The 23,769-nt window shown below is 41.0% G+C and overlaps 1 protein-coding gene across 1 annotated transcript; it reads right to left on the reverse strand.

The window, feature by feature from the left end:
- Positions 1-574: 574 nt before the first annotated feature.
- eif4e1b (eukaryotic translation initiation factor 4E family member 1B) lies at positions 575-22,331 on the reverse strand. The gene is made up of 4 exons (XM_052095534.1): positions 22,215-22,331; positions 2,077-2,216; positions 676-795; positions 575-584 (listed from the first exon to the last, which is right to left on the reverse strand). Exons 1-4 carry the CDS (start codon positions 22,311-22,313, stop codon positions 575-577), a joined length of 369 nt encoding a protein of 122 aa, XP_051951494.1. The 5' UTR covers positions 22,314-22,331.
- Positions 22,332-23,769: the final 1,438 nt, after the last annotated feature.

Consider the following 23,769-nt stretch of genomic DNA (forward strand, 5'->3'; position numbering starts at 1 on the left):
GTCATTAAACAGATAGTCCTCCCACAAATTTAAACCATTGGTTGAGCCAAGTTTGTACATCAGGTTTGTAAGGATATACAAACAGAGCAGAGCTTTGATAGCACCAGCATTTACACTTCTCATAACAATCAACCTACTGGGAAAAGCTGGGAAATTATTCTAACATCCAAAAAATGACACACAGATTTGATATACTTCATGGCCGACAACAATTGCCTGTGGTAAAAGACCAGAGGACACCATCAAGCCCCACCATACTTTTTTTCCTCATTGAATATCCTGGTTAAGTCAGAAATACATTTGATTATGAAAGTAAAATGGCTTGCAAACAGCTTTTTGTTGACTTTATTTTAAAATAAAGGAAAGCCAATGCATTCTCTCAGTTTCCACACAAGGTTTAAGTTTTGTATGTTCAAGTTTTAATTTTTCAAAGCAAAAATGTAATTTTTAGACAAACTCTTTCAATACAACAAAAAGTTCAACTCAAACATAAGTTCAGCAAGTACAAAGTCCGTAATATCCAGGTTAATTTAAACAGCATCAAGCTACATTTAAATGACTGTAGTTACAGCACTCAATCTGTTCTTTCACAAACACAAGAAAAGATATGAATATAACATTACAAATATTATAAATATAAATCTTTGGACATCTAAAACAGTTTCCAACCAAAACCTATTTTCAGACAACAAACTTGTTTTGGTTATGGAGTTGCTTTTAGTTGCAGTGTCTGCATGAGCTTGATATCCAATGACAAGCTTCTGTGGGAGGCCAAGTCTCTCTTTATACTTTTGACTGAAAGGAAAGTAGTAATATGAGAAAAGTGAATGAAAGATTTGTACTGCAGAAAAGTCTTTCTTGGAAACCTAAATAGATTTGCCCCATCAACATAAACCCCTAAATATTTTATTTTTACAATCATCACATAGCATCACCATCTTTATCACTCCACTGGCTATCAGTAAATGCTGGCATCAAGTTTGTATCTCCTACCTATACTAGTCTAGTCTAGTTTTAAATACTGAGGACATTTTATCACCCAGCCATATTTCAGGTTCATTTAACATTCATACAGTTTCCCAGCTAAAAGGCATTTTGGATACCTTTAAACATGAACAATTTACTAGCAATTAATACCATTATATATTGTGTTTATATCATGATTCATTATTCTTAATTGTCACCTTACTTTCGGATCATTAGTCAACTACTCCTCGGTAAACACAGCAGAAGTTGCCAAATTTATTTAATAATAGTTACCATGCACTTGTTTTTATTTCCAGCATTGTAAAGTAGATACTAATCCAATTATTAAAAAGTTAATAGCTTAGCTTAAAATATTTACTATAGCCATAGAATATATGGCCAGGCCCCCTTTTTAGCATATCTGCTGAAACAGAAGAAAGGGGGCTTTTGTTATCATTTATATATTTATATAATTTGCTATATTTTGTCTCCTTCCATGTTTTGTTTCTGACTCAAATGCATGTCACAACATAATAAGGAATGCCCACCTTTGCAGGTGCACTTTTTTTGCAATCATAAACAATCACAAACCCTCATATACTCTATAGCATAAAAACTGTCTTGCACCTTAAAATTCCAGAATAAAACTACATAAGAGTGTTACTCTTACTAAAAAATATGCATTAGATAATTATTTTGAAATTAAAGTTTGTAAATTGTGTGGATTCAATCCACTGAGACTCGGTTAAGTACAGTATATCCTAGCAGCAATGGACTGCAGACCTTCCCCATCCAGCTGATATGATGGATAATTAGCTTCATTACGTTGCTAAGCAAAAATTCCTTTTCCACGATCATTAATGTTTACAAAAGCTTGAGTGGTCAACTGCTTACATCTGGCTCTGCCTGACTTAAAAGATGTTGAAATTCTGCAACAACAAAAAAAAGACAAAGTAATAACCTACAGTTCAACTGAGCAAGACACAAACTATTAAGACTTCAAATGGTACAATGCAGTATAATGCATTTTATTTACACAGTTTAGTTCAAATTCACTTGAAAATATGTTCAACAGCTAATAATCTTTAAAAAAAATAAAAGCTTGCTTACCCAATGTAAGTGACAGTCTTGGAGATCTCAGCATTGGTGGTCCAGATGGCAATTTTGTCCCCTTTGGCCCAGATATTGATTACACTTCCACAGAAATCCTGACTGAAGGAGCCAAAGACCTCTCCAATAAGACACAAGAGCTGCCGTGAAAACAAATGTTAAACTTCATTGAGTATAAATCACTTTAGCCAAAGAAAACTACCTGAATTTTAAATATTATGAATATTTTCAGGAATATTCATACATACAGAGCAGATCATTTTCAAACGTAATGAAAGATCATAAAAAAGAAACTCACATTTTTCAAAAAGATTTGCAACCAATAAAAGTTAAGTTAAACTCAAAAGTTAAAAACAGACTGAGTTTCTTTTCTCTGACCATTTCCAACAAAAAACAGTCGAGTTCATAGTGTCTATGAAGCTTGGCAAGAGTAATCAACCAGCAGCCACCACATTTATTACTCTGGTCTTCCCACATGAGCTATATGCCATCCTGCAAAACAAGAAAATATTTCATAAGGAGTCACTAGTATTACACAAGTGTAATTTATACTTACAAGCTCATTTCAGTTCTTGAGAGTAACTCCAAATCAATAAAAAATAAAATAACTTATTTCAAGTACAGTTAACAAACCAGAACTAAAAATTAAGGTAGGCCTGTTTTTGGACTGTAAACTCTACAGTTGTACACAATTAGGGATCAGCATGAGTACTGGGACGTGGCAGCAGTGATCGATAATGAAAATGATGAAGGATGTTGATCATACATGATGTGACTTTTCACATAATTCAAAATTCAGTGACCATTACCTGACAACTAAACACAAACGTGTCAAAGTGGAAGCTTATTTTAAATTTTAAGACTGATTACTGTAAAGTTCTCTGTCTCAAGGGGGAAAGGAGGATGCGGGAGTCAGCGTTGCAGTCCACGTAAGTTTGCTTTTATTCTCAGGTTTCCAGTCACACTTTTGCCCTTTTCAGAACTACTTTAGTTTACACTCGTCAGCTTCAGTGATAACAGTCAACATAAACTCATGCTGGCCTGTGGACCACCTTAAATTTGAACGGTTGAAGTTCCAGGTACCAACGAGTGATCCGTGCATTGGTATCCTTCATGCGGTGGAGCAACTGAAGCAGGGCGTGATCTGAGCAGAGGATGAAGGCTCGCCCCAGCAGGTAATAGCGGAGGGTTAGGACAGCCCATTTGATGGCCAGGCCCTCTTTCTAAAATGTGCTGTACTTTGTCTCCCTCAAAGTGAGCTTGTGACTAATGTACAGCACGGGCCGCTCCACCCCTCCAGCATGGCTCCCAACCACTTCTCTGATGTATCTGTCTACAAAATGAAGGGGAGTGAGAATTTAGGAGCATGTAAATGCGGCCTGCCACTGAGTGTAGATTTCACTCTCGTGAAAGCCTGATGGCACACCTGCGTCCACTGGACCGGATCTGGCATCCCCTTTTTAGTGAGATCAGTCAAGGGCCTGGTGACATCAAAGAAACTAGGCACAAACCTTCAGTTGTAGCCAGCCCCAAAAACTGTCTCACCTCCTTTTTGGTCTTGGGATGTGGAAGGCCGCTATCACCACAGTTTTATCAATTTGGGGCCATACCTGCCCATGACCTAAGTGGAAGCCCAGATACCGTACTTCCACCCGTCCAGTTGCGCATTTGTTTGTGTTTTCTGTGAGCCTCGCCCACCTCAGCGACCTCAAGACGGCTCTTAGGTGTTGTATATGCCTCTGCCAGTTGTTACTTTATATAATGATGCTGACCAAATAGACAACGGCATATGCACTGCAACGTGGAGGGAACCCCAAACAAACAGAAGAGTGATGAATTGGTGTAATCTGAATGGTGTGGAAAATCCAGTGTGGAATAAAATTAAGCCACACACAACCGATCAAGTAGTTCGTCAAATAGAGGCACTGGGTATGCGTCAAATTTAGATGTCATGTTGACTTTCCTCTAATTGCCTCTAATTAATCCCAAAACACTTTTTTCTTTTGTTCGGGCAAGCGGTACGGCCGACTAAACACTACTCCCAGTGAGGTCTCGATATGCTGTTGTATGAGGTTCGTACGACCGGGAAGAGGAAAGAAAAGTCAGCAAATTCCTTTTGCAATTTGGCCACCCCCACGAGCCGGGACGTTGAGAGGTGGTCTCCACAAGGGAGTGGGGTGAATGGATCGGCTTTGAACTTCATCTACGGCCTGAACTCCTCTCTCCCTGGAACTACCGTCATCATGAACACGGGGACTGCCTCTCTCCATAATTTAAGGAGGTTGAGGTGGTATATTTGACATGCTCCACCTCTATCTGTTCGTTTAACCTCATAATCGAGATCCCTGACTCGCCGTGTAACCTCAAAGGGCCCTTGTCACTTGGCAAGTAATTTAGAGCTTGACATGGGTAGTAATACAAGTACTTTATCTCCCGGTGCAAATTCCCGTAGCTGGGCTATTATAGAGCCGGCTTTGTCTCTTGAGCTTGGAGCTAATTTTTGTGTGACAACTGACCCAGTGTATGTAGCTTTGCTCGAAGATCAAGGACATACTGAATAAAATTTTTGCTTTGGAAAGGTCTTTTCTCTCATGCCTCCCATATGACGTCAAGCACCCCACGGGGATGACATCCATACAGGAGCTCAAAGGGGGAAAAACCTGCTGAGGCTTGCGGGACCTCTCTGACTGCAAATAATAAGGGTTCTAGCCATTTGTCCCAGTTTGTCCCAGTGTACAAACCTACGAATCATATTATTCAGGGTTCGATTAAATCATTCAACCAGCCCACCAGTTTACCAGTTTAGTGGTAACGCTGGTGCGAATCGATTTAATCCCCAACAATTCATAAAGTTTGCGCAGTGTATGTGACAAAGGTCGTATACAAACCGATATCTGCATGCTGACTGCAATAAAGGTCCATACCAATTCTTTCAAAGGGGGCCAATATTGATGGTAATGGACGCAATGGCGCTCTTGGGGTGGCCGCTGGATTCACCAACTTCTGTTCACAGCATGCCGCACACCATCTGCGCACATCCCCGCAAATGTCCAGCCAGTAAATGCTGGCCATTAACTGGTGCAGTGTTCTTTCTTGTCCTAAGTGACCCGCCATAGGATTATGGTTTCCCGACGACTCCTTGGGACTAATAACTGGGTTGTATTTTCATGGGATTGAGACTTATTGGTCCTGCGTCACTCGATACAACTGGTCCCTAATAATCGAAAAATATGGATATGTGAGGGAGACATCAAGCTGGAGCTGCTGGCCATCGATAACTCTCACTTGGTCAAAGGCTTTCATCACGTGACTGCTCTAGAGGGAAATCCCCCTCCGAGAACTTCCTCAGAGCAGGATTGCCGGAGCATTCCCCTCCTGCGTCATCCCTCTATGTATTTTCCCCCAGAATTGAATAACAGCTGTCACTACCAGATATTTGTGAACATCCCCATGCAAACACCTCACCATCACCTTGTGTTTTGCACCCAAAGCCACGTTATGAACCAAGCCGTGATGGATCGTTTGATTACAGCCCAAATCCACCATGTACGCCCCTTAATTCCTACTCCAACAGCCTGGCCCAGGCTCCCTGGCTGCCACTGAATTTACAAATTCAGTGGCATAATTCATCTACAGCAGCAGATGCATGTAATTTAAGTGGCATTATTCATATACAGCGGCAGATGCATGTAAATTCAGTGGCTTCGTTCATATACAGCGGCAGATGCATGTAAATTCAGTGGCATAATTCATATACAGCGGCAGATGCATGTAAATTCAGTGGCATAATTCATATACAGCGGCAGATGCATGTAAATTCAGTGGCATAATTCATATACAGCGGCAGATGCAGACGCATGTAAATTCAGTGGCATAATTCATATACAGCAGCAGATGCATGTAAATTCAGTGGCATAATTCATATACAGCGGCAGATGCATGTAAATTCAGTGGCATAATTCATATACAGCAGCAGATGCAGTGTAAATTCAGTGGCATAATTCATATACAGCAGCAGATACATGTAAATTCAGTGGCATAATTCATATACAGCAGCAGACGCATGTAAATTCAGTGGCATAATTCATATACAGCAGCAGATGCAGTGTAAATTCAGTGGCATAATTCATATACAGCGGCAGATGCAGTGTAAATTCAGTGGCATCGTTCATATACAGCGGCAGATGCATGTAAATTCAGTGGCATTATTCATATACAGCAGCAGATGCATGTAAATTCAGTGGCATTATTCATATACAGCGGCAGATGCATGTCAATTCAGTGGCATAATTCATATACAGTGGCAGATGCATGTAAATTCAGTGGCATAATTCATATACAGCGGCAGATGCATGTCAATTCAGTGGCATAATTCATATACAGTGGCAGATGCATGTAAATTCAGTGGCATAATTCATATACAGCGGCAGATGCAGTGTAAATTCAGTGGCATAATTCATATACAGCGGCAGGTGCATGTAAATTCAGTGGCATAATTCATACACAGCAGCAGATGCAGTGTAAATTCAGTGGCATAATTCATATACAGCGGCAGATGCATGTAAATTCAGTGGCATAATTCATATACAGCGGCAGATGCATGTAAATTCAGTGGCATAATTCATATACAGCGGCAGACGCATGTAAATTCAGTGGCATTCATATACAGCGGCAGATGCATGTAAATTCAGTGGCATAATTCATATACAGCGGCAGACGCATGTAAATTCAGTGGCATTCATATACAGCGGCAGATGCATGTAAATTCAGTGGCATAATTCATATACAGCGGCAGATGCATGTAAATTCAGTGGCATAATTCATTTACAGCAGCAGATGCATGTAAATTCAGTGGCATAATTCATACAGCAGCAGATGCAGTGTAAATTCAGTGGCATTATTCATATACAGCGGCAGATGCATGTAAATTCAGTGGCATAATTCATATACAGCGGCAGATGCATGTAAATTCAGTGGCATAATTCATATACAGCGGCAGATGCATGTAAATTCAGTGGCATAATTCATATACAGCAGCAGATGCAGTGTAAATTCAGTGGCATAATTCATATACAGCAGCAGATGCAGTGTAAATTCAGTGGCATAATTCATATACAGCAGCAGATGCAGTGTAAATTCAGTGGCATAATTCATATACAGCGGCAGATGCATGTAAATACAGTGGCATAATTCATATACAGCAGCAGATGCAGTGTAAATTCAGTGGCATTATTCATATACAGCGGCAGATGCATGTAAATTCAGTGGCATAATTCATATACAGCGGCAGATGCATGTAAATTCAGTGGCATAATTCATATACAGCGGCAGATGCATGTAAATTCAGTGGCATAATTCATATACAGCAGCAGATGCAGTGTAAATTCAGTGGCATTATTCATATACAGCGGCAGATACCATGTAAATTCACTAGCTTCATTCATAAACAGCAGCATCTGCCTCGTAAATACCGTTACACCAGCCACAAACATGCTGTAAAGTCAATGGCATCTGAGCATGACACCGGAAGTGCCGCTGCTAGATGCCGCTGCTGCTATTTAAGCCTGCCCTTAATGGCATTTCGACAGAGTCTGACGTTGGCACTGTCTCGTTTCGAAGGCTGCCTGCTAGGTAGGATGTGTCCTTTGAAGGCTGCAGTATACAGAGCATCCTCCTTTAAACAAGTCTCATTTTAATGAGACGGCCTTCGTAGGACAAACGGAAACGGAATGTAACACAGGTGCTATAGAGATTGCTAAGACATGTGACCAACTGGGCGGCAATGTCATCAGAACGCAAAGAATTATGGGTATGTTTGGCCCGTTTACATGGGTTGGTATTGCATAGCAGGCTAGTGGCATGAAAATAATAAAAAATTAGCGTGAAAAACAGAATATAATCCTACAAAATGCAGCGGGCTAAAGAAAACATTGTCGGACCATACCGCCTAAAACTACATCCTAATGCAAAGACGAGATATGACGAGAAAATAAAGGGAATCAAAGGACTGGATTCTTACGAGCATAGTGACTGGTCAGGGGAGGTCAACCTGAAAAGGCTGTGTTGTGGTGCTTTTGCAGACAGCCTGAATGTTTGCAGACATGGTTGCTTGCGATAATCAGAACTGTCCTATACTGTGGTTCCATTTAGGTTGCGTGGGATTCAGCAGCGCACCAGCCAGAGAAGAGTTATGACAATGCGATGCTTGCACATGTCTGTGACTTATCACCCACAACCTACCTCATACATTTCCAGTTATCTTTTCTATGGACTCTTTATAAATGTCTTCATCTAAATGTATTTACATGTTAAATATGTAAAGAAACTGAAATTAAGTTGGTTGTTACTACCATTTAAGTTATGTAATTGTGTATTGCAATCCAAACTGATTTTGCACAATTCTTCCTTAATACAGATAAAGGAGGCAGAATTTCATTCAGTCTTTGTGTATTTTATTTACAGAGATGGCTAAAAATCATTACATGTGAGAAGTGATATTACAAAATCTTTAAAAAATAAAAATTAAAAAAACATATTTACATATTAGATGTGAGCATGGTGTATAATTCTAACACGACGGCTTCACAACAATACTTGGACACATATTGGTCAAAGCACAGCACACAACCACAATGTTATCCAGCAAAGTCTTATCCTCCCCCTCACAAGGCACCACAAATCCCAGGCCCAGTCAGGATCACACTCCAACATTTCATAGGCAGGTTTGCCTGCAAACACAGTCACCAAATAAATTGCTATGTAGCCTAGATGTACAACATTTAAAACTGATTAATGTTACGCTTTAGTACATTGGTAACTTAAGCTCATTTTCTAGCCATTTCATGCTAGTTAACAGTTAACATTGGCCTAACGTCAAATCTAATGGTCTGGTTAAATCAAACAAAACACGCTGGTTATTTGCCCACAACATAACATTTACAATTACTCTCTGTAATTTAACCTTGTGAAAATGCTTTGAACACACCATCATGTGTGGTAGAGTGTTATCGAAGGTAATCTTGGGCCTCCTTACTGCTGCTATCCATGCCATTCGTCGCCTTTATGTCACCTCTGAAACATGGCTTGTACTATTATTTTTCCACGCTGGAAAACGATAAAAGGATTTTCCGTTCTTAAGCTTTATGCCACTTCTATCGTGAGAACGACTATTGCAGTTTATAACACAGCAGGTAGACGGCATCTTGAACACTGTGTTCTTCCCTCCATGCAATCAAGTCTGGCGCCTTCTGTTTGTGTCGCGGATTCCCAAAATGCTTTGCGTTCACCACTGGTAATACGTCACGATGACGTCACATTAGCAATCTCTATTACAGCACGCCACCATTGTTGCCAAGTTAGCTACTTTGTCGCTATTTTTAGCGACTTTTCAGACCCCTTTAGCGACATTTTTTCAAAAAAGCGACTAGCGACAAATCTAGCGACTTTTTGGACAAACCTAGCAACTTTCCAAATTCCAAATATCGCCAGTACTGCAAGCGTGAGGTCTTCCCCGCTGCGTCTGCTCTGTTCAGTGAGCGGCTGAGAGGAGCAGCACATTCCGTTGACTGCACGCCAGAGGACATAGACATGAATGAGCTGCGCATGTGCACGCTGTGTTAGCAGGAACCAATCAGTGATCACATAGCAGCTGCCTTCTCCTTTGTTTTAATTCAAAACATTTAATTTGACCGTTTTTTTTCTTGGCATGCGCTTATATTCACTACTAATCAGAGTTTTAGTTCATTCCGGTTCGGTTTCTGAACTCTCCGACTTCAGATCGTATATTTACAGACTCTATACATTTTACTTATCCAAACACAACAATAAACCTTCTTCAAACTCATAAACATGTAACGTTAGCTAAGTTCTGTTCCGTTCCATTGTCTAACAGAAAATATGTAATTGAGAACCGTTTTACTGGACATTTGGCTATATACTTATATAAAAACAGTATGAGCATGGTTTAGGGGAGATAACCGTTATTATAAACTGAAGTAGGCTACAGTACCGACAAATTAGGCAGAATGCAAATACCACGCGATGAAGTCATTAATATGCAGAGATGCTGGTGCATGCCTTTGTCTCCTCCAGGCTTGACTACTGCAATTCACTACTTGTTGGGATCCCTGGCAGGAGCATACAAAGATTGCAGTACATTCAGAACTGCGCTGCCAGGGTCCTGATGGGGGTTCGCAAAATTGAGCACATCACACCCATCCTCCAAAAACTTCACTGGCTCCCTGTTAGACTCAGGATTGATTATAAGATCTGTCTCCTGACCTATCAGTGTGTCTACGGTAGCGCACCAGTGTACCTTAAAGAACTCATTACTTTGCATAATCCACACCGACATCTCCGCTCTTCTGACAGCCACAAACTCCAGGTTCCTAAGTCCAAACTCCATACTATGGGAGATGGCCTTCCAGGTAGCTGCGCCTAGAATGTGGAATGCTCTCCCTAATCACCTGAGGGCTCACAGTCTATAGAGGTTTTTAAAAATAAATTAAAGACCCACTTATTTTTAACTGCTTTTTCTTAAAACATATCCTGTTCTTGTTGTCACCAATTGTTCTTAATTTTGTTATTAAGTGTTTTAATCTATTTTTATTTTATTTATTTTTTTTATTATTATTTTTTTTTACCTGTGCACTTGTAGCACTTTGAGATATGTTCCTTCATGTGTAAAGTGCATTACAAATAAAATGTATTATTATTATTATTATTATTATTATTATTATAATGACGCATGACGTCATCTGGCGACATTTAGCTACTTTTCGAGCAGGCTTTAGCTACTTTCCATTGAAAATAGTTGGCAACACTGCTGACGCCACTCTTTAACAAGTGCACTTTGAGTGAGAAGGGAACAAACTCCCTCTGGTAGGGAATGTATGAGGTACATATTAGGAGAGTTGTAATGATGTAAGGAGAAAAGAAAATAGATTTTGTAGGTGTACTTTTAGTCTAATACTCTATTATAATGACATATTAATATAATTATACATATTATATACTATGCACCAATCTACTGAGGTACTTCAACTTGGGAATTAACATTCCTTGCGTTTGAACATCATATTTACGGTCAAATTGGCGTAATTTTTTTTTAGACATTTCCGTTGAAGCAAAGTATTGAGGGTTGTGAGGGCCTACGAAGGATACACCTCATGCATCCTCCGAATTCCCGTAAAAGAAGGTCATATTCGAAGTGTCATACTCGCTTTTATGAAACGAGACAGTCTCGATGACGTATGCGGCCAACAAATGCGATCTCCGGAGTACGCAGCCTTCCAAACGAGACACAGCTGATCATTAAAAAGCTGACATCTTTCTTTTAATATTTAGTGTGCAAAATTGTGACGGCTAATTTGCATATTTTGCGAAATATTGAAGAAATAACCCACAAAAAGATGTTGTAATATGTGTATTTTAATACTACGAAGTTTTAATTTCCAAAGGAAAGGAAAATGTTTAGCAAATTCACCTGTAGGTATTTTAGAGTTCCATGGTAGAACGCCTTCTTTTTTTAATGTAATAGTAAAATAATATATTTTAAAAATATATATATATATTTTTATATAAAGCTCAATGCACCTGAACAGTGACATCAATTGAATGTATAATGACGTTGAGCCTTAGCCTGTGATGAAATTAACATATTTCACCACTAAGTGGCGCTATTACACTTTCCTTTCCTGCTGACTGCAGGTTATTTCAGTTTGCACCTATCACATGGTCCACTCATCAGGACAGGAAAGTGTAATAGCGCCACTTAGTGGTATATGTCATATAATAAAGGTTCCAGTTAGACTCGAAGGGTTTTACACTCTGATGCCACTGAATAATATTTTTGTTGTTGTTGATGTTTACATTGGTTACATGCATCTCTCAATGCTGAGTGCACTCATTCCCAATTCTTCACACAGTTGTGTTTAACAACATGCACATTGACACATAATTTATTGCAATCTGTGTAGTAGAAATGCAGTACAGTTTTTGAATCCCTTTTATACTGTTCCCACAAGTAAGTGGTAAATCTTAAAAACTCATGGTAAAAATCTCCAAACTGATCACACGTGTAAAACAGAAATTCATTCATTCAAAAACTACTATTGTGCTTTAATTTGGGTCATAGTATGTTTCCTTCTATATAGTTATTGTTGCAAAATGCAAGATTAAATTTACATGTATAAGAACATTTAGTTTTATTTAAAAAACACGACAGAATAATCTTCTTTCAATTAAGCAATTTAACAGTCAGTTAATTTCATATTAAACAATGCAAGATATGTGTTTCTAATTGCCCTTAGTTCATTACAGTAGGCTACTGTAATGTACACTGCTGTCATCAGATAACAAAAGTACACTAATATTACCTAAGAAAATGGATTCATAATAACTGCAATATCTATCCAATGTTTTATTACTTTATCAAATGGTGTAATGAAAATATGACAGTGCTGTAAGTTTTTTGTGTAAATTCTGACAGTAAAATACTGTAACAAATGTGAAACAAGTCGGCCGACTTGCACTAATATTCTGTACTGTTTCCAGCTTTACAATACACTACTACACTACTATGATGGATTTGCTTTTCCCCTGTTACTGTAACAGATCATATATTATAAATTGTTTTATTTCCCAAGAAACATATTACCAATCCTGTGCAGCATAATACCTAAAAAAAATTACTGAATATTTTGTGATGCAAAGAACCACTAAAGGGTATCTTTTTTAAAGGTTCATGTCAGCGCATGTCAAGAACTTAAGTCCTAAAAATCATTAATTAATTCAACTATTATTTCAAACATATTTGGGTGCCAATCCTGCCTGTTCATTTTTCATTTTAGATAGCTTATCTACTGTGTGTTATGAAATGTATCAGTAAATTAACTCTTTCTGAGGGAAATGTTTTCTCTTGTTTTGAGCATACAGCTCAACTGAGAAGAATACTGAATATCTTATAATGAAATAGCTTCAATAAATATATCTTTCAAATAAAATCTCTTAAAGGATGTTTAGATATTTCTACTGGAAAACAAAAATACTGAGAAAAGAAATATTTACACACACACACGCGCACACACACACACACACACACAAATAAATATATATGTATAAACTCAGCAAAAAACAAAAAAACAAAAAAAAAGAAACGTCCTTTTTTCAGGACAATGTGTTTTAAAGATAATTTTGTACAATTCCAAATAACTTTATTGTAAAGGATTTAAACAAAGTTTTCCATGCTTGTTCAATGACCCATAAACAATTAATGAACATGCACCTGTGGAAAGATCGTTAAGACACTAACAGCTCACAGACGGTATGCAATTAATGTCACAGTTATAAAAACTTTGGACACTAAAGAGACCTTTCTACTGACTCTGAAAACACCAAAAGAAAGAGGCCCAGGGTCCCTGCTCATCTGCATGTGTCTGTACTGTGAGACACATAAGACAGCGCTACAGGGAGACAAGAAGGACAGCCGATCGTCCTTGCAGTGGCAGACAACATGTAACAACACCTGCACAGGATTGGTACATCCGAAAATCCCACCTGCGGGACAGGTACAGGATGGCAATCCAGGATGGATTGATATGATTTTGGAGGCAATACAATCCACATCAATTCTTGAGCCAAATGGAAAACACAGACAGCTGTCAACAGGCTCAATGGATGAAAAGTCTGTAAAGCACCTCTCAAATTCGAACAAGATGCTCTGAACATGCTCCTCATAACGTGCACCGTCAAGCTGCACAAAATCTTTGCCCCGACTCTGAAGTTCTGCCTGCATATGAGGAAAGTTCTGCAGGTCATTGTGTTGCAGCCCACTTGACAACAGTTGTAGATTGCTTATAAATGTGTTCACTGAACTGATCATATTGATTACATGTTAATCTTTATCCTGCAGCTCTAAATTAAAATCATACAGCAGGTCAGTGAGATTGGTCAGGAACGCTAAATACAATAGCCACTGGTAGTCTTCTAGCCTCTTGAAAGCTTCAGAAAATCTTTTATTTCAGGCAACAACTATGAGAATCTCACTAAAATTTTACCTCTACTCAGCCATCTAACATCGTGTGCAGCAACAGTTCTGTGTGTTCTGCACCTGTCTCCTCCAAATGAGCATGGAATAACCTTCTCTGTAGACTCCTGACCTGAATGGAATACACAATCTTCATTGTAACATCCATCACTTCTTTCATGTTTAAAGTCTTACCACACATTGTCTGCTGGTGGATTATACAGTGGTAATATAGGAAGTCTTGGAAATATTCACTCTGTTTGCAAAAAGTTTCCTCAACTGCTTCTCGACATCCTCTACCATTCCAACCAAAAAGTGCGTCTGCAGCCTCGACAAACGCTTCATTCACAACTTGAAAGATTTCTTGTGTTTTACGCAAGAACGTAACTGATGTGATAAGATCCAATAATTGCAGCCTTACACTTGGTGTTTGGCCTGGTAAAAACGGACTGCGGAGCTGCTTACTGCCCCTTCAATTCCTGGACTTTTCTGCACTTTTGTGCAAATTGTCTTGAAATGCTGCTCCAAATTACCCTTCTTTGGTAAGGCCACGCTTGTATTTCAAATAAGACAGATGGACTTTTTTTGGCTTCTGCCATAGTTGCGTTTTACTTAGCTGAAGTCGCAGCTCTCTCAATCTCTCCACTGTAACAGCGAGTCCCTACTAATAACGTAAGGTGCCCAGTGTTTTCAAATACTTTCAAAGAAAAATAGCTAAAACCTGTTAAAAAAAGTCACTAGTTGAAGTCAATTTAAGAAGTTAATTAGCATATTCATGATGTCATCACGTGGTATTTGCATTCTGCCTTGTGTCAGCCCTTTACATTTGGCAGACACTTTTATCCAAAGCAACTTACAGTGCAATTATTACAGGGACAATCCCCCCCAGAGCAACCTGAAGTTAAGTGCCTTGCTCAAGGGCACAATGGTGGTGGCCGTGGGGTTTGAACCAGCAACATTCTGATTAACAGCCCTGTGTTTTAGCCACTACGCCACCACCACTACTTCTCTGTTTGAAAACATCTGTTTGCTACTCTCCTACTTTCTGTGCTCACATACTGTATTTTAATACTGCCGAATTCCCAATAAAGCTGTTCTCATGTACATATTTGTTCTGTTTCTGTTGTCAGAGAATGGAACGAGTATGAAATAGTGACTGAAACTCTGCCGATTAAGACTACATGTTAACCAGTAATCACTTCCAAGCAATTTCCAATCTGCTGCTCTGCACTGATAAAATCTTGATTGTATAACATAAGTTAAAGACAATAGCTTTGTTGTGATTTATGCTATATTTACATGTAAAATGATCACTCAGAGAGAAAGTTAGAAGCAACAGAATGTCTTAATTGTTCTCTCGCACAGCCTCAGTATGTGTAACAGTGAGTGATGATAAGCAAGAAAAATAACAATAAAACAAAGGAGGAGCAAACCATGCATAATATTGATTGATCCTTGTCAACTCTGTTTGCACATGTGCAGCTCATTCACGTCTGTGTCAACTGCCATGTGGTGAACAGAATTTGCTGCTCCTCTGTCTGCCACTCACTGAACAGAGTAGACACAGAGAGAGGTATGCCTGCGGCAGGAAAGCAAGACCTCACGCTCGTATGGCAGTACTGGCGACTCTTCTACGGAAAGTAGCTAAGATTTGTCCAAAAAGTTGCTCGGAAAGTTTCATCCTTGTCATTTTTAATGGTTAATATTTTAAGTATTTGAAGTCTGAGACATGTGGGAATGATGAAGAGAGAGAGAGAGAGAGAGAGGTAAACGAGAGTGCAGTTTACTCTCGCAATCAACTGGGAAGCAGTCTGCGATCGACTGGTTGGGACCTGTGATATATATATATATATATATATATATATATATATATATATATATATATATATACAGGTGAAACTCGAAAAATTAGAATATCGTGCAAAAGTTCATTAATTTCAGTAATTCAACTTAAAAGGTGAAACTAATATATTATATAGGCTCATTACAAGCAAAGTAAGATATTTCAAGCCTTTATTTGATATAATTTTGATGATTATGGCTTACAGCTTATGAAAACCCCAAATTCAGAATCTCAGAAAATTAGAATATTGTGAAAAGGTTCAGTATTGTAGGCTCAAAGTGTCACACTCTAATCAGCTAAACACCTGCAAAGGGTTCCTGAGCCTTTAAATGGTCTCTCAGTCTGGTTCAGTTGAATTCACAATCATGGGGAAGACTGCTGACCTGACAGTTGTGCAGAAAACCATCATTGACACCCTCCACAAGGAGGGAAAGCCTCAAAAGGTAATTGCAAAAGAAGTTGGATGTTCTCAAAGTGCTGTATCAAAGCACATTAATAGAAAGTTAAGTGGAAGGGAAAAGTGTGGAAGAAAAAGGTGCACAAGCAGCAGGGATGACCGTAGCCTGGAGAGGATTGTCAGGAAAAGGCCATTCAAATGTGTGGGGAGCTTCACAAGGAGTGGACTGAGGCTGGAGTTACTGCATCAAGAGCCACCACACACAGACGGGTCCTGGACATGGGCTTCAAATGTCAAACGTCTTACCTGGGCTAAAGAAAAAAAGAACTGGTCTGTTGCTCAGTGGTCCAAAGTCCTCTTTTCTGATGAGAGCAAATTTTGCATCTCATTTGGAAACCAAGGTCCTAGAGTCTGGAGGAAGAATGGAGAGGCACACAATCCAAGATGCTTGAAGTCCAGTGTGAAGTTTCCACAGTCTGTGTTGGTTTGGGGAGCCATGTCATCGGCTGGTGTTGGTCCACTGTGCTTTATTAAGTCCAGAGTCAACGCAGCCGTCTACCGGGACATTTTAGGGCACTTCGTGCTTCCTTCAGCAGACAAGCTTTATGGAGATGCTGACTTCATTTTCCAGCAGGACTTGGCACCTGCCCACACTGCCAAAAGTACCAAAACCTGGTTCAGTGACCATGGTATTACTGTGCTTGATTGGCCAGCAAACTCGCCTGACCTGAACCCCATAGAGAATCTATGGGGAATTGCCAAGAGAAAGATGAGAGACATGAGACCAAACAATGCAGAAGAGCTGAAGGCCGCTATTGAAGCATCTTGGTCTTCCATAACACCTCAGCAGTGCCACAGGCTGATAGCATCCATGCCACGCCGCATTGAGGCAGTAATTAATGCAAAAGGGGCCCAAACCAAGTACTGAGTACATATGCATGATTATACTTTTCAGAGGGCCGACATTTCTGTATTTAAAATCCTTTTTTTTATTGATTTCATGTAATATTCTAATTTTCTGAGATTCTGAATTTGGGGTTTTCATAAGCTGTAAGCCATAATCATCAAAATTATATCAAATAAAGGCTTGAAATATCTTACTTTGCTTGTAATGAGTCTATATAATATATTAGTTTCACCTTTTAAGTTGAATTACTGAAATTAATGAACTTTTGCACGATATTCTAATTTTTCGAGTTTCACCTGTATATATACGGTACTGTGCAAGAGTTTTAGGCACTTTTTTGCATAGTGAGGATGTCTTAAAAAATAATGACATAAATAGTTTTCTTTTATTACTTAATGCTATACAAAGTCCAGTAAACATAATAAAAGCTAAATCAATATTCGGTGTGACCACATTTGCACCAAATCTCCTTGGTACACCTGGACGCAGTTTTTCTTGGTTGTTGTCAGATAGGATGTTCCAAGCTTCTTCAAGAATTCACCACAGTTCTTCTATCTATTTCGGCTGTCTCAATTTCTGTCTCTTTATGTAATCTCAGGCTGACACGATGTTCAGTGGGGTCTTTGTGGGGGCCATGACATCTATTGTAGGGCTCCCTGTTCTTCTATTCTAGTCTTTTCTATTTGCAAAAGTAATATTTTGGAGTCTAATATTTATATTTCCTATTGACACACTAAAGATGAAGATATAAATAACCATCTTAAGACAAATTATTTTGTGAAACATCTTATGTGCCCGTTTCCATTATAGACATTTTCACAGTTCTGTATATATACAGTATATACTGTGTAAATATACAGTAATTCAATGTAGGGTTTGCACCATTCATGACTGAATTGAAAATCTCTTTAAAATTTGAATCGAGGAAGCAAATAGAATGCAGAATTGTACTTTTTTAATTTAAGGAAGTACTGCAGAATAACAGTTTTTTGATTTAAAGTTCGATTGCAAATACACATCAGATATCTTCTTCGGAGCCGAGAAAGCAGTCATAGAGCTGAATTCCTCTGCTGTTCATTCATCTCTGCAAGCTGTTGGCTTTACGGCGCTTTCCAGCGGTCCTCCTCCTCGCATACTACGTTGTGCTGAGCATACACCCCTGGGGCGCTTCAGCAGCTGATCAAATAGTTTACGGAGTGAATAACTTTGTTTATATATATATTTATATTCTCGTAACGATCGCTGCCTCTTGTGCCTGGATTCTACCCACGCAGTCAGCGTTCGTGGATGGTTCATGCTCTCACTGCGAGAGCATGCCCATGGCTACGTTGCGATCGCGCCTCGCACTCGTAAGAGCGCGGGGCACCCCAGCCGCTCCCCGACTCGGTCCTTCTACCTACGGGTATGAGGCGGTGTCGGCTAGCGCTGGGGGCGATATTGGGACTTCAGTGGGAGCCTCTCCGCCGGGTACAACCCCACGGACCTCCCACTCCCCGCCACGCTCGTATGCTCCAACCGAGCGCTGGGGCGCGGTTGCCGGTTCGCTTCATAGCAGACCCGCGATCACGTTTGGAGCGCCTGACGACGATGAGATCTCGATCGCGGCATCAGAGAGCAGGTTTGTCATGTCTGACGCTGAAGACTCGGCTGAGCTCCCACCCTCGGGTGCGGCGGTTCAGTCGCAGGCTGACGCGGAGCTGACAGCCATGCTTGCCCGGGCAGCCCCCCTCCACCTTGAAGGTGTATGTAGCCGCTATATCGGCACATCACGATGCAGTGGAAGGTAAGTATTTAGGGAAGCATGATTTGATCATCAGGTTCCTGAGGGGCACGAGGAGGTTAAACCCCCCCAGGCCACGCCTCGTTCCCTCGTGGGACCTCTCCGTGGTCCTTCGGGGCATTCTGGGAGCTCCCTTCGAGCCCCTTGAGTCAGCAGAGCTAAAGGCGCTCTCTCTGAAGACCGCCCTCCTGACGGCGCTCACCTCCATCAAGAGGGTAGGGGACCTGCAGGCGTTCTCTGTTAGCGAACTGTGCCTAGAGTTCGGTCCGGCTTACTCTCACGTCATCCTGAGACCCCGACCGGGCTATGTGCCCAAGGTTACCACGACCCCCTTTAGGAATCAAGTGGTGAACCTGCAAGCGCTGCCCCTGGAGGAGGCAGACCCAACCTTTACGTTGCTGTGTCCGGTGCATGCTCTTCGCATCTACTTGGACCGCACGCAGAGCTTTAGAAGCTCCGAGCAGCTCTTTGTTTGCTTTGGCGGACAGCGGAAGGGAAGCGCTGTCTCCAAACAGAGGATCGCCCACTGGGTCTTCGATGCCATCACGATGGCATACCATGCCCAGCACGTGCCGCCCCCTGCTGGCCTACGAGCCCATTCTACCAGGGGCGTTGCGGCTTCATGGGCGTTGTCCCATGGCGCCTCTGTAGCAGACATATGTAGAGCCGCGGGTTGGGCAACACCTAACACCTTTGCGAGGTTCTATAACCTCAGGGTTGAGCCAGTTTCGTCCCGTGTGTTATCAGGTGACACAAACAGGTAAGTTCGGGTCAGCTGGCCGGGTGTATCGCTTGTGCATATCGCCTTTCCCCTCCCTTGAGATGAAGACGTGCACTCTTTTCCCCAGTTGCGTTCGCAGGAAGTGTGAACCCTGGACGTTCTTCCTCCCTAGCCTAGCGGCCGTCGAGTCTTCGGAGAGGCTCACTGCTGCCCCGGTAAGTGCTCCACATGTGCTGGTTGCCCCCTTTGGCAACCCCGTGTGATGTATATCCCGCAAAATGGTTTCCCTACCGGCAAACCGCGTCTTCCTTGGACAGAGGGCCCTCTGCCCTGGGTCGCCGTGTTTGTAGTAACCCCTCCCCACCTTTGGGTAGGGTCTACCACAGTGCTGTTCCACACGATGTACTTCCGCTGCTAGCCGGTAAGACCGTGTGTGTATTCCACCTAACCCCCCCCCCCCCCTCGGGGCCGGGTGTGGTCTCCGCGTCTTTGGAGGGACACCCCCCAGCTTGGACCATTTATATTTGGCCCCCAGCCGAACGATTGCGTTCCTTTTACAGGGGAGAAAAATAGAGAGAAGGCCCCAGCTGGGCCAGCCAGTCCTTATACTCCTGAGCAGTTAGCTGTTCCCCCTAGGTGCAGGGGACCGCTTCATGCCTGCCAGTGTGTTGGGGGTAGTTATGCGACAGCTTGCTGTGCTGGCTACGAGGCACACAGAGGTTTGCCCGTCTCGCACTGCTTGTCAGCATTACTCGGTTCAGCTCTGTGGCGTTTTCCATGGGACCCCTAGTGTCAACTCAACGACACAACGTCGACTGAGTGACAGACGGGGAACGTCTCGGTTACTGACGTAACCTCCGCTCCCTGATGGAGGGAATGAGACTTTGTGTTCCCGCTAGCCACAATACTGAACCATCCGCTGAAAGCGCCGGGTCTTTGGCTCCTTTTCCGTTATAGACATACAACTCTACTATTGAAATAACACATTTATCATAAAAATCCACAATAAATACCCTTTTCCATGTGTTTTCATAAAATATCTCTAAATTAATATATATTTTAATGCTTTTCCTCTGGAAAAAGGATGAGAAAGTTTACTGTAAAAAATAATTGCTGTCTTGCTATATTGTATAGACCTACGTAAGCACAAATGATTCAGGAATTGTGGGCATTGATTGTGGCATACAGACCAATGCCATTTCTCACTCTTCATTTTGTTGAGATTTAAGTCATTGTAGATTTGCTCACATTAGGCCGAAAACTTTGAGACTGTGATTATTAACATGCTCAATTTGAGGGAGTCTCATATCATTTGAGTCTTCTTTACTCCACTCCTCCACCACATTGTCCTCTTTCTCTGTGCTCATCATCATTACACCACCTCAGTTGGGTCTTTCCTCAACTCTTTCAATGTTCATCACTGAAAGAGTTGGAAAATCCTCATCGCTTTCATCTTCTTCTTCCTTTTCCTTTACCCACTCTACCTCTTCTCAATGTGCACCTCTTCTTCAGCTTGTTCTTTCTCTCCTTCTTCCTCATTATTTGTTTGCACTGAGTTTTCATATTTGACCCCTTTTATAGAAAGCAAAGTCATGAAAGTTGTGTAAAAAATTTAGTTAATTGCATTTTCTTTGCTGTGTGTTTTAATAACACAACAGATATCAATATGAAAGGATCTGACAACCTGACTTGTGCATTTGAGAATATAACTTTAATTTAGTTATCTAAGTTAACTGTTTTGAAAACATGAATCTTGGATCAGAGAAATTTGTGTGTTGTGTTTCCAGGAAATTATGAAAATCAAGAAAATTGTAGTTTGTTTAGGAAAATTACAAAAGATGGCTTTGATAATTGTTTTGAGAGCAGTGACCTCAGTTTGGAGAATTGTATAAAATTGATAACAATGAATGAAATTCAAAGAAATTCATATAACTGCTGTAAGTGTAGTTTGTAATAATCCTTAATTTTTTTTGTTAAGCACATAGGACTAGATGTTTGAATCCCTGAGTTATTATCCCTGAGTCAAGGCAGTCTTGATATTTTGAGAGGGTTCATCATGTAGGCACTTTTGTTTTTAGCCATGACAGTTGCTGATTTTCTCTGTAGCTTCAGTGTCCAATGGTCTGCTATAGGGTACATCTCAGACTCCCATTTGCTTCAGTAGCCTGGTGACAGAAATTGCTAAAAATCCCCTGCAGCCCACTTCAACTTTTCCAGCTTTTTTGTATTGCTACCTCTGCAAGGTCTGCATTCGCAAGCTACTTCCATTCTTATGCTTCCTCAACCACATCCTTCCATGGCACAGTCTGTTTGACCTAATATACATGTAGAAACCTACAAGTATGGACCACAGTACCAGATCTGGGTTGAGCTTGGTGGAAAGCCTCTCTGGAGGGAAAATTAGCTTCCGGTCCAGGTAACACTCTGGGTGCCCCAGGCTTGAAAGTGAACTTGTTTACTCTGACTGTTTCCAACCAAAAGCAGTCAAGTTCAGTGTGTCTTTGCTGCTTGGCAAAAACAACCAACCAGAAGCCACCACATTTATTACTCCGGTCTTCCCACATGGGCTCTATGCCATCCTGATAAACAACAAGAAAATGCTTTATAAAGAGTCACTAGTATTACACAATTGTTAATTGTATTTATAGGCTAATTTCAGTTCTTGACAGTAACTCCAAACCAATTAACAATATTAAAACCAGAACTAAAAATTTAGGCTGGCCTATGGGAAAAATTAGTACAGCTTTGTCTTTACAAACCCAAACTGAGATGCAATGGCTTCCTTAAGATTTATAGGAATTAAAAAGGTAAAAGTTTAGCTTGCCAAACATACATTGGACGAAAAATGCATTGATAGGAACAACAATTCTGTCATTAAAATTAATGTCATTGCCAACTAAAGCCTTCATCAGCCAAATAACAAAGGCCAATGCATCTATGTGCACTTCTGATGTTAACTCAGGATAAACTTCAAAGACACAGTCATTAATCTTACAGTTCATACAAATTCCTTTAGTTTATGCACTGGCCACCAATATCTACATTTACATTTATGCATTTGGCAGACGCTTTTATCCAAAGCGACTTACAGTGCAGTTATTACAGGGACAATCCCCCCGGAGCAACCTGGAGTTAAGTGCCTTGCTCAAGGGCCCAACAGTGGCATCTTGGTGGTGCTGGGGCTTGAACCCCCGACCTTCTGGTCCGCAACCACTGAGCCACCACTGCCCCTGTCAACGGCTTGTGTCTCTACTGTGGACGACTGGGGCACATTTTTGCTTCATGTCCAGTAAAAGGTGCTGCTCACCATTAAAGAAGGGGTTAATGTTGAGCGTTACTCCACTGGATAAATCCATCTGGGGATCGGACTCTCCTACCATCCAAGCTGCAGTTTGGCAACAACATCCATTCAATCTCTGCTCTGGTTGACTCTGGTGCTGAAGGTAATTTCATGGACATCAACATCATCAATCATCAGCGTCAGTGATCCTCATACTCACCCTCAGCACCTGTGGATTTAGGACACCCATGGCTGATTAAACATAATCCACATTTAGACTGGTTAAAGAGTTCTGTATTGTCTTGGAGTCCTTTATGTTTGTCTCAGTGTCTTGGTTCTGCCCACTGCCCTGCTTTGTCATGTTCTGTGTTGCAGGAGGAACCAGTGGACATTTCTGTTGTTCCCTAAATATACCATGATCTGAGAGGTGTTTTCAGCAAGTCCCGGCCTGCATCTCTACATCTTCACCGCCTGTACGATTGATCTTCCTGGCACTTCTCTGCCTCTGTGTCATCTGTATTCACACTCTTCCCCTAAGAGGGAGGCCATGGATAAGTATATCAATGATTCTCTTGTAGTTGGTATCATCCGTCACTCTTCCTCTCTGGCCGTGGCTGGATTCTTCTTCATGGAGAAAAAGGACGGATCTCTGCTTCCCTGCATTGATTATCGGGGGCTGAATGACATCTCGGCAAAGAATCGTTATCCTCTGCCTCTGATGTCCTCAGCTTTTGAAATCT

This window comes from Xyrauchen texanus, chromosome 3 (assembly GCF_025860055.1).
Source record: "Xyrauchen texanus isolate HMW12.3.18 chromosome 3, RBS_HiC_50CHRs, whole genome shotgun sequence".
Classification (NCBI taxonomy): Eukaryota; Metazoa; Chordata; class Actinopteri; order Cypriniformes; family Catostomidae; genus Xyrauchen; species Xyrauchen texanus.

Bases quoted from the DNA above. Each gene is read 5' to 3' on its own strand.
- eif4e1b (XM_052095534.1), bottom strand. From the start codon at position 22,313: ATGTGGGAAGACCGGAGTAATAAATGTGGTGGCTTCTGGTTGGTTGTT. The intron at 2,217-22,214 runs GTCAGAGTAAAC...TTTTCACGGCAG, and splicing joins ACTGCTTTTGGTTGGAAACA to CTCTTGTGTCTTATTGGAGA. The intron at 796-2,076 runs GTAAGCAAGCTT...CTTTCCTTTCAG, and splicing joins AAGACTGTCACTTACATTGG to TCAAAAGTATAAAGAGAGAC.